The 12607-nt window shown below is 31.3% G+C and overlaps 1 protein-coding gene across 6 annotated transcripts in view; it reads left to right on the top strand.

Moving 5' to 3' along the window:
* Nucleotides 1-1807: 1807 nt before the first annotated feature.
* LOC139496572 (golgin subfamily A member 6-like protein 22) overlaps nt 1808-12607 on the top strand; it is a 39750-nt gene continuing 28950 nt past the window's right edge. For 3 of the 6 annotated variants that reach the window (XM_071285099.1, XM_071285103.1, XM_071285104.1), the window contains exons 1-7: nt 1851-1993; nt 7346-7398; nt 7640-7665; nt 8564-8852; nt 9502-9640; nt 10114-10719; nt 12196-12440. In XM_071285099.1, coding sequence (XP_071141200.1) covers nt 1983-1993; nt 7346-7398; nt 7640-7665; nt 8564-8852; nt 9502-9640; nt 10114-10719; nt 12196-12440 — 1369 coding nt within the window. In that variant the 5' untranslated portion in view covers nt 1851-1982. Of the gene's footprint in view, nt 1994-7345; nt 7399-7639; nt 7666-8563; nt 8853-9501; nt 9641-10113; nt 10720-12195; nt 12441-12607 lie in introns of all 6 variants that reach the window. The other 3 variants (XM_071285102.1, XM_071285101.1, XM_071285100.1) reach the window with 3 other exon arrangements.

Genomic DNA, 12607 nt, shown 5'->3' on the forward strand with positions numbered 1-12607 from the left:
TTAAATCTATCTAGAGCTTATACTGACTGGGGATCATCGCTTGGAAGATATCATGATTGACATCCTCAGTCTATCCATGTGTTACTGTAATTTGAATTTCAAAATGACTGAGCGACGTTTTTACGGCGAACTGGTCAACTCCACCATAGCGAATCACATGAGTTTGACATAATCAGTAAATACCAGCAAAAAATATCATTATAAGTAAAAAATTGTCGCATAAAAAATAAATACACGGGAAATGGCAAAGTTCTCGAAGTCTTATCTGATTAATCAGTTTACAAAAAAAAAAAGTCGAAGCAAAAGGCGGGGGCGTACACGCTCTACGCCCCCCTCTGGATCCGTCACTGTATACCGGGTTTTTGGTGGTGTTCGTGTTGCTTAGTCTTTAGTTTTCTATGTTTTGTCTTGAGTACTATTGTTTTTTTCTGTTTGTCTATTTCTTTTTTTAGCCATGGCGTTGACAGCTTTTTTTTTTTTAGATCTATGAGTTTGAATGTCCCTCTGGAATCTGTCGCCCCTCTTTTACTGCTGATAAATTGGAAGTTGACAATTGGAAAGATGAAATCATTACGTTTGTCATAGATTGTAGTTTGAAGTCATCCATTTGTGTCTTCTTCTTTCACAGTACAGGCCTCCCATGGGAGTAATATCGTACTTTTTATGTACATTTTCGATACGAGAAAAACAAATGTGCGGGTATGTGCGATTATCAACAGTGAAACAGTGAAACGATGTCAGTATGTAGGAAAAGATCAAGATATTGTGTAGAACTTTTACTTTAGAAGTAAGCACTCGTTAAAATGTTGGTTATCGAGTGACCGAACATGATCACTAGATTTCCTCATGGGGATATAGCTATCAAATATCATAAATCATGCGTAACCTAAAAACATTACAAACTTGTATTGACATTATCATTTTGATATCATAGTGTAATTACTGTTTTATAATAAAAACAGTACATTAACATTTTTTATAATAAAATAAGACAAATAAGTCATACTAAGAAGCTATATATGAGGGTTCATTAAGGATTATGAACTGATTCTAGAAATTTTATAGAAAATCCACAGCCTTTTCTCTTGTACTCTCATATTTGGCTATTCGAAGCTATATATGATAGAGGATTATTCATGCAGTGCTAGCAATGATTTCCTTAGAACAAGTTCCTAAATTAAGATATTGGTTAAAACAAATATGAATATAGACCAAGTACACCTTCTAATAATGGTGCGCTCGACTTTAGTGACTCAGCACGATGTTTTTTAATTTAAAGGTTGCTTTGGACTTTTTGTAAAAAATAAACGCCAGCAGATCATAAAAAACAAGTGAGTAATCTATGTTTGATTTTTTTTTTAAATCTCTGTATTAAAGCCTTTTTTCGAAACAATCATAATAATGTTTTGCACGAAGTTTCCCCTTGGTATATATTCAAAATGGCCCATTTATATTATTCATTATCTTTGCTGTAACTTTTGATACTATTGCAGTTTGAAAATTTCCTGATTCACATGGCCTTAAATTTTCCAAGATTCGTCAGTTCTTCCTTACTCATAATACTAATAGTCAGTTCAGAATAGATTTTGTGGTGTAAAACGGACATATGTTTCAAATAATTTTGATGAAAATTTACTTAGGTTATCAACCCTTATTTCGTGTTTTTAATTATTCTTTATTATTTGAAACAATTACTCGTATGATGCTAAAAAAAATTTTTTATATATCTCGACCGTTGTTTTTTCTTCATATTTTGTGGTATTTCGTATAACCTTATTAAATGGGCAATGCTTTTTGGGATTGGATCATAATTCGTAATTTGAAATTTCCGGTTGATCGCCGCCGCGGAAACAAGTTTGCGCATGTCGAAATCTCGAATTCCTGGCGACAAGGGAAGCCAAAACAACTTGTAAACAACTTTTAAGTTTTCATGAATTGATAAGCAAATACGCAATGTAAAAGGTGGACGGTTTGAAAACAGTATGAATTACGGGTAATACGATTTAATAACATTCAATATACAGAACTGCTACGTATCACTATCAGAGGCAGTGCTTTACAAAAATCCAAAATGTATAAAAAAAATTGTACAGGTTTACTTAACCTTTTTTTTACTATTTACAGAATCTATACAGATACTGTCATAAACATGACATGTTCATTCATATATCGCAAACATATATTTTGCCAGTTATTTCGGTACATGTTGCATGAACTGATTTTTACTATTTACAGAGTCTATACAGATATGACATGTTCATTCATATATCGCAAACATATATTTTGCCAGTTATTTCGGTACATGTGGCATGAACTGATTTTGAAAGGGACATTTCTAAGTAGCAACATTCCAGCAGCACCTGCAAACAGTGTATATATCTCCCAATTGATATGATATTCCTGTGCTTGCATTTCCTATCATGATTTTCTTGATAAAGGGTTGTTGCTCACAAGGAAGCTATTAAAACAAGAGTTCCAAATGGTTGAGTTGAAATCATCTCTTCGTAAATTTTACTGACGCCATCACGAGTTGGTTGACCGTTATGGAATAACCGTTTCACAAATGATATTCAGTGTTCTCCCCAGGCTGTTTTAGCGTCGCGGTACCGCGACGCTATATTTTTTCACCGTGATGCTATAATAATTCCCGCGACGCTATAATTATTTTGAAGATGCTATTTTACTTGTCCTCAATTTTGAACTTTCATCTATTATCGATTATGATCATAAAAGTTAATCACCTTTAATTGTAATCCCTTTAAGTCGGACACTAAAGGCAATTAAGAGATTAAATAGCTAGGTGTTAATTGCCCTCAGGGTGATAACTGTAAAAGTGTTTGGATGCTTTTGGATGTTTGGATGCGAAATTATATCCCAAGCTGACACTTGTGACATGACTAATACCACGTGTCTGCAATCACCAATATCGACATGGAAAAATGCAATCACAAAACAATTCGAAATCAACGTTTTGTATTACGAAATTTTAGAGATTGAAACGATTTTTATTTTTTTCAAAAGGTCGTTTATTTGTGCAATTCTCCAAAAATTACTTTCTTTCTCTTCCGGTAATACGAGAGCAAGAATTTTGGTTTAGAGCTAAAATAAGTTTAATACTTCTTTAAAAAGTTATCATAATTGGCTTAAGTTTATGTTTAATCCATTTAAATTTTAATGCATTAAAAGTGTCTTATTCATTCACAATCTCTTGTCAAACAATGTTTATTCTCAGACTCATTTTCGTAAATTTTACTACAGCCGCCATTGCACACTTTTGTGTAAACTACGGATCGGAACCGGACCAGATATGACAAAAATCCGCATTTTCACGATAATGACAACAGATGGACAGTAGACAGAAAAATTAAACCAAGAGAGAAAACTACGCATTAACAGACTATTTGTTAGATAACTTTGTTAAAAATACATATGATTTTGATGTAAAGATAAGAAACAACTGGGACTAATTCATTGAGTGGCATGAAACAATGAATTTCATAAACATGATAAAAAAAAGTTTTTAAATTGATTTTTTTTTTTGCTTCTTTTGCTACTTTATCTTAACTTGATATAATATAAAAAGTAGTTAATTTTGTGTACTAAATAATTTAGTTTTGTATAAATACAGGTTGCACTGTAATGAACCATTCATTCATTTGACTTATTGTTGGGTAACTGAAACCACATATTTATTTTTATTTGGCACAAGAGGAAAAAAATAATTCTGTAACTATAAATGAATAAAGAAGACATAAACTGAAACAACTGTTTTTGTGGTTATAGTTTAATTGTATTCTCAGTTATGAATTGAACAATATAAACTAAAACATATATAAAAGGAAATAGAGCAGCGACGCGACAAACGACATTAAAAAAAATAGTTGCAAAATGTGATGCTATCCAAAATTTCTGGGGAGAACACTGATATTGGATAGGCTTTACATCGTAACTACATGTGCATTTACACATGAACTGTTCTACCAAAGCTTCCCAAATTTTAGTATGTTGTTACTGATGACAAATTGGAGATCAAGCTCAATAATGACGATTTTGACTTTTACCGTTCAGGAGTTATGGTTCTTGAAAGATTGAAAAATGGAGTTTCCAGTCGTGTCCGTGCATTTACACATGAACTGTTCTATCAAAGCTTCCCAAATTTTAATATGTTGTTGCTAATGACAAAATGGAGGTCAAGTTCAATAATGACGATTTTGACTTTTACCGTTCAGGAGTAATGGTTCTTGAAAGATTGAAAAATGGAGTTTCCAGTCGTGTCCGTGAATTTACACATGAACTGTTCTACCAAAGCTTCCCAAATTTTAATATGTTGTTACTGATGACAAAATGGAGGTCAAGTTCAATAATGACGATTTTGACTTTTACCGTTCAGGAGTTATGGTTCTTGAAAGATTGAAAAAAGGTGTTTCCAGTCGTGTCTGTGCACTTTCTCATGAACCATTCAACCAAAGCTTTTGAAATTTTTATATGTTGTTACTGATGACAAAATAGAGATCAAGTTCAATAATGACGATTTTGACTTTTACCATTCAGGAGTTATGGTTCTTGAAAGATCGTAAAATGGTGTTTCCATTCACGTTGTTGTATTTACTCATGAACCATTCAATCTAAGCTTTTCAAATTTTAATATGTTGATACTGATGACAAATTGGAGGTCAAATTTGATATTGACGATTTTCACTTTCACCATTCATCAGTAATGGTTCTTGTGATATTGCCAGGACACAAATAAATGTTTATTAATCGGGTTTGCTGTCGTTGTGACAGCCTCTTGTTATTACTTTTACCTGCAATCAATAGGTCATAAAACCCTCCCAGATGGTAGTAATTACTTGGTGTTTTCTGGGAGGAAAATCTGTGTTTCACAGTGTGACACTGTGTTACACCAGAATCAGTGTTGGGAGTATGAGATTACATCCTCTGTGTGTGTACTGTAGGTTAAAGTACGGTCTTCAACACAGAGCCTTTGCTCACACTGAACAGCAAACTATAACAATGTATAAAGGGCCCCAAAAATTACTAGTGTAAAACAATTCAAAATCAACCATCTAAACTATATAAAAAACAAGAACACTTACAATGTATGAACCACATCAACAAATGACAACTACTGAAAATCAGATTCCTGACTTAGGACAGGTGCAAATAATTGCAGCAGGTCTAAAAGTTTTAATGATACCAAACCTTCACCCTGGTACAAATATATATTACATTATAACTCAGTATTGTGCAACAACACAGTATTGCACAATAGAAAAAATACAAATCTTTTAACCAATTGGGGATTAATTTAAAGTCTGAAATTTTGGGGGTTCTAACCCTGTATTTCTATTTTGGATATATGCCTAATTTTTAACATTGTCTACATTGGGGTCCAAAACTAAACATTTCATCAAATCTGAATAATTGCGGCTCTATTCATGATATGCTGAATCTTATAGTTTGGTAAAAAAAAAAAAATTTGAGCTCTACATGTATTTTCAAATAAGTCCATATTAAGGTTTGAAGGGTCCAAAATTATACTTTGTTTGATTTGAACTAAAATTAAATTTATGGTGAATCTTACCATGTTGTCAGATTTTGGATATTAGACCATACTAGATAAATTATTTGTCACATTTCAGATTTTTGATTCACATTTATTTTGTGTCAGAAACCTATATACATGTATATTATGTCAAAAAATTTACCACAATCCAAATCCAGGCAGTATCAAGCTTGAATATTGTGTCCAAACTTTCCTCAACTGTTCAGTGTTCAACCTCTGCAGGTGTGTGGGCAAAGCATTTTATTCCTCTCTATTTTTTTTAAGTATATATTTTGTAGATGTGTTGGAAAAGGGTTATCTTTTCATTTCAAATTCTATCAACCAATGTATTCTAATAGAATATTTTTGTTTTGTATGCATCCTCTGACTTAAACTTTAAGTATACATATTTTACATTATAATAAAAGCATAAAGCCAAAAATTGTATGCAAGTCCAAAGTTCTATAATATTGTACATTGACTTCATTCTGCTCATATTTTTTCATTGCGTATCAAGAGTTTTGTAATTGAAATTAGCAACCATATAGAAATGGAAGTTTTTCTACCTTGTTATATGCATGTGCATGTATCACAGATAATGTTTGTCTTTTAAAATAAATACTGTGGATTCATAACTATTCCTTGGATACCAATTTTCGTGGGTACAGGTGAACCCACAAATTCAAATGCCCAACAAATAATATATTTTCAATAGAACTTTGTCACAGAGATTAGCAAAACCAAGAATTCAAATATCCACGAATATGCAACTTTTCAGTAATTCACGAAAATTAATACCCATGAAAATAAATGAATCCACAGTATACATTTTGTATTTTTACCAAAGCTTAATTTGTGAAACCATGTGTTCACAGTTTGATCCATTTATATAGTTTTGAAGAAGTTGGTTCTGGCTTATTTATCATTCATTTTTCATTTGACACGTCTGAATAATTAATTTTAAAAACTAACACATGAATAAAACTTATCCGAAGATAACTTATAAGTCAATAATAAGTCACATATACATGTATTGTTGACAATAATGAATGCATATATGATGACTTAAAAATGAATGGTATGAAATCATTGTAGTATGAAATAAATTCTTGTATGGAAACATCTTTGAGAAAAACAAAATATGAAGAATTAATTTGCATGATGATAACACATTGACTTATTATGTAAGGGAAGGAGAATGTACTTGATACTCAAAGGTACCAGTTATTTATTTTATTATTGCATGTACAAAAAGTATTAGTATACATTTTTGCTGTTAAATAAAACTAAGAAAATCTAAAGATACAAGGTGATACATTGTACATACTGATTCTATCACAATACCCTGTTTAAATGCATAAGAAAATTAGAGAATTATTGTCTTGCACTTGAAAATCTCAAACAGTTGTACCTGTTGGTTATTTGTTGGACTTTTAAATTTCTTATTGGAACATTCAAAAAGAAAATGGTGAGATTCAGGGACAAAAAATATAGTTTTTTCTTACACATTAACCCCAATCAACAGCCAAATGGAAGAAATTTCTGTGTACACTACAATGTTCCCCCTTTTTTCTGGCCTTGAAATTGTGATAACACTAGCAGGGACAATAGCCCATTAATGACTACCGACTGTGCGAGGGCTGAAAAGCCTGTCAAGGTCGTTAAACACTTCCATCATCACCCATTAATGATTAAATGACTTGATTTGAAATAATACTGTATGCATGCATGCACTTTATGTTCATGATAGTTTAACTGTTTCATTTCATCAAGTAATGACTTTTTGATTTAATTTTTCAGGCTATTAAATTTTAAGGCCCAGAATGGAAAGCCTCAGATATTCTGGTCAAATGGTAAGTTTTTAAAATTTTTTAATCATGGCAATAGTATTACTTAAAATGTATGACTCAGCCAATACATTGTTGTTTGAAATGATTCCTTAATTATCAACTCTCTGAGTAAATACATTATTGGATTTATAGATTTGAACTAAAAAAAATCTGTTCATTGAAAAGTTATATTAATAAGTTTAAGGTTTTGCAAGGTGAACTATTTATATATTTTGTTTTGAGTTGAATTTCTGTATAATTGTAGAACAATCAAAGAAGCAAGAAAGAAAGGTAAGTTATGTACTTTAATGTTTGTGGATAAGGTTTGATGGTTCAAGATGGAAGGTGGTGGTTCATGCACATAGAGTGTGTACTATTTTATTCATGTAAATGTATTTAATTATAATAAAGGAGGTATAACACATGTATAATGAATGTATGAGTGGTTAAACATCAGGACGGTGACATAGAAAAATTAACTAAGAATCAGCAACAAGATGTCACCATATAAGTATGTATATAATTATTTATAGTATTGTAGATAATCGTTGGTCATCTCAAAGAGATTGTTTTTCTCACTTGAGTCGCTACGGCAAAAGTGAGTAAAGCAATTGAGTTAAGATGACCAATGATAATCTGTTTATCACTATTAAACCTATGACAACGTTGTTAATTTCATTTACAATGGCACATGGGCGCTTAGTTTCTAGCGATAATTTTTCATATCACTCTGCTGTACTGAAATAGGAAATTATGAGTCCATAAGACCAATGGAAAATTTCGTAAAATAGCAAAAAATCTTGTTTATATCATAAATATAAATCAATTACAAACAAAAGTGAACCAACGCCTGGTGAATCTGTAGTACGGTAGAGTCCATAAAGTGGATACCTCGGGTATGCAGGGTCGTTATGATAAAAAACATAAAATGTAGAGAGTCTTATAACAACAACACTTTAGGGACTGATGCAAAAATTTATTGATCGACATGGGTCGGTGCCTGAATATATGTGTAATACTTTGTTTTACTTATAATAGTTAAGAGTTCAATTAATAAGTTCACATTTATATTTAAATCCATAGAATGCGCAAAAAGTTGTTTGAATTCACATTTATGATAGATTTGAGAGTAACATTTACATTTTTGTAAATACTTTTATTATTATGCTTTGTATTTTCTTTTATATAGTTTGGTTACAAAAGTCGTGACCAGAGATTTACCTTACGACAGTATCCTACCGACATGACAGCAGATTCGGACAATTTACTTCAACCAATAGAACAGCCAGAGGAAGAAAAACCCAAGAAACCAGCCAAAAATTTTATCAAGAAAAACAGAGAAACAATGGGCAAGAAAGCAACTAAAAATAAAGAAAATGGCAATCTTGTTACACTCACACAGGAGCAACTGAATGCCATCCTAGCTTCAGTTGGAAAAGTTGCCTCTGGGAGAGAAGATGCACTTCGTATATCAATGGGTAGGTTTCATTTACAACTACAGGTTGTATATTTTTATTAAGACAGAAACAGAAATTTAGGTGCAAGCTTTAGTTCAATATTGATGATTTTTAGATTTGGGACTTACATGTATAATGAGTTGAAATAGTACAACTAAGAGAATGTCTCTTCATAGCTCATTTACCCATGTTTGCTTTATTGGATTTGTACTGAAATACTATCAAAAAGATAGGTTTCATAAAGACAAGCTACTTTTCTATATTACCCATTTTGAAAAAGTTGTTCCAAAGTTATGAGTAGTCAATTTTCAATGGTTAAAAGTTTCATAATTTAGAGCATCTTATATGTATTTCCATAGTTTTTGATCTGTTTTGGTGATTTTCAGTTGATTAATACGGAACTATTTGACCTTTAATCATAGAACTTGACAATTATCAAATACATCACAACATAAACAAATTTTGTTGAATTTTCCTAGTTGATTTTCAGAACAATTGGACTATATTAGAATGAAATTAAAAAAATATATGTATCTTTCACAAATTCTTTTATACCTTATTCTATGAAATGTTATTGCAATCATATTTTGTCATTCTTGAGTTATGGGGGATACGATTATTCTTATTAATCTATACTGATCATATCTGTATGTTTTTTTCTTTCCATTAGATTCAGACAAACATGTAATAAAAGTAGAATCGCCAGGTAGGGAAGGAGAGGGAGAACACAGACGGAGGCATAGAGATAGAAAGAAGAAAGATGAAGACCAAAGTATATTTGCTTTGGTAGATGATAATAAAAAGTCCAGGTAAAAAATAGATATGATACTTATTTGAACTAGAAATTTGAATATTTGACATTACATATGTACTAAATAGAATGCACTAGTAAAATGTTAAAACCTCTCACTTAACTTATGAATAAAACTTCTACAATCAAAAAAAGACCTTCATGTAACTGAAACATTTGAAGAGAAAACCACTATTATAGGTTAAAAAAAAATTCAGACATATATATTATGGTTTTTGTTTCTCATACATAAATTTCCATTTTACATATTACTGCTATGATGAAGATAACTTGATAAAATTGTTCTATTTCTTTCGCAGGTCTGCTTTAATAACAAATATATAAAATTGAATGGAAATCAAGAATGCTTAAAAATTTGTTTAAGATAATCTTTTACATAGATGTATTAATTTCATATATAAGTTATGATTAATTGTACATTATGGCAATTGAATTTCAGTGCATTTAAAATTGTTAATCTTTTTGAAACAGTAGAGATAATGATGATAGAAGGAGAGATAGACGTGACAGAACTCCAGAAAGATCTGACTCAGGGGATCGATATAGATCTAGAAAACATTCAGGTGAAAGAGATCACCACAGAAAACATTCTGGTGATCGAGAATATAGAAATAATTCTAGTGAACGTTATAGAGAGCATTCAAGTGATAGACATAGAAAACATTCTAGTGATCGATATCGTAGAGATTCAAGAGAAAGAAGGAGAAGCCGTACACCAAGTAGAGAGAGATATAGAACACCTTCACGGGAAAGACGTAGACATTCACCAGATGACAGATCTAGAGAAAGACGTAGACATTCTCCCGATGAAAGATATAGACATTCACATGATAATCGATCACGGGAAAGAAGACCCTCCCCTGAGGACAGATATAAAAGAGATTCTTCAGAAGGAAGGCATCGGAAACATACTCCAGAAAGGGTTGATCATAAAAGTGAAAAACCCAAAGAGGAAAACCCTCCTTCACCAAGGGAAATAGCAGGAATACCTGTCACATTGCCTTGGAAACACATGACAAAAGCAGAAAGAAGGAGGTTAATGATAGCAAGAGAAAAGGTTATGGCAGATGAAACCAGGTAAAACAAGTTAATGGAGGAGATACATGTATTAAGGAAGCTGTTTATAAAAATCATCAAATTTTGGCAATGTGTTCTAAAAATTTAAGTTTGGCTAAATTATAAATCATTGATATCATCTCCTCTGTACTCACTTGTTGCACATGTTCCTGATGCTACAAACTGAAGTTTTGTTTGAAGTTAATTTGTTCATACTAATATTATTTAGTTTTACCCCTGAGGTTGCTTTGTAAAGAAAGCTTTGATAATATGGAGGAGTAACCTGCCTATCTACATAAGCCTCTTTGTTCTCTCTCTGACAACCTTCAAATGGATTTGCAAACATCAACACAGCAGATTTTTTTTTATGGCTTATCAAAATTATGAACATCACCTTTTTAGTGGCCACTTTGTCATTGCAATTCTTGAGATTGCAAGTAATTTGGTACACTTTTACAACCTTGTGTTTTCCTTAGTTCTGCCTCTTTGGACCTTTTGACCCATGTCAATTCCCATCTTTATCATGTCAGCTACTCTATGAAGAAACCTATTACATTGTTAGAACCTTTTATACAGATTTTTTAGTAGGATGTTATGGTCAATTGAGATTTTCCAGAAGTTAGATACATTTGTAAGTGACAGTTAGCTTTCAACAGTGATAAAATTCTATTTGTCTCAAATAATCTTTTGAGAATTAGATTAATTATGAATTTTCATATTCTTGTTTTTTAGTTTCTCATTTCTTTGTTGAGTTATTTAGTTGTTTATAATGCTGCAATTTGTTGTATGCATATGTATTACATGTAGTATGGCGGAAATCTTAAGTTTAAACATTTTATGACAATCTGCATCTTTACAATTATAAAGCAGTTTATACAGATTGGATGTCATGCATCACACCACAATAAACAGAATTAAATTAGTTTTATTTCACTGTTATTTCATGAGAGAATTTTAAAAGGTTTTTGTACTAATGCAATTCTTTTAACGTAAAGAGAGCCATATGATAACAATAACTGTACTTTCATAACAAATTGGTTACTTTTGAATTTTGATTTTAACTGTAGTTCACATAACATTTTTAACTGTTTTCTATTGTCATAATAATTTATAATATGTGTAACTGCTAATTTGATATTCATAACATTTCAATTCCCACTGCCTTCAGTCACTAAAAATATTATCCATTTTAACATTAATTATGTTTTATTTCTTGATGTTTTATCTGAAATTGTTTTACATTCATTCAATTATTTTTAAGATTTTTGGAAACAGATTTGATTACTGTAATTTTAAGGGTTTTTGTTTTACCTGTCAAAGTTTTTAAAAGCAACTAAACACTTTTATTTTATATGTAAATATAACTAGAAACTTTTTTTAAAACAACAAACTACAGTGTAAATCAAAACTGCCAATTATCAATTTGGTTAACTTATCTTTTAATTATTGATTGATTAAACTCACTTATTTTGAAATGGGTTATTTGTTTTATTATAGAAAAGAGGAAGAGGAGAAGAGACGTAATTTTCAGGATTTAGAATCTAAGTCTTTAAATAAAAATTTCAAAAAAGATGATTATCGGCGGGAATCCCGGGATGATTATCAAAGACGAGATGATGATAGAATTTCAGACTTTGATCGAGGTTCTAGTCTGAAAACATCCAGTTTGCCTCCCCCTGCTCCTGCCACTGCTAAAACAAGTCTAGGAGAATTGAAAAGAAGACAGTGGGAAAGAGAAAGAGGTGAGAACTATTACTTTAAAGTAAAGATTGTGATAGTCTAAATTTCACATTCTGGGAATCAACTTTTAGACAGATTTTTAAGTGGTCAAAATTTTGACTTAAATAGATAAAAATGCACAAGTGACTATACCTTGTTCTTCAAGAAATGAACTGAAATTCTGTTTGTC

This window comes from Mytilus edulis, chromosome 1 (assembly GCF_963676685.1).
Source record: "Mytilus edulis chromosome 1, xbMytEdul2.2, whole genome shotgun sequence".
NCBI classification, from domain to species: Eukaryota; Metazoa; Mollusca; class Bivalvia; order Mytilida; family Mytilidae; genus Mytilus; species Mytilus edulis.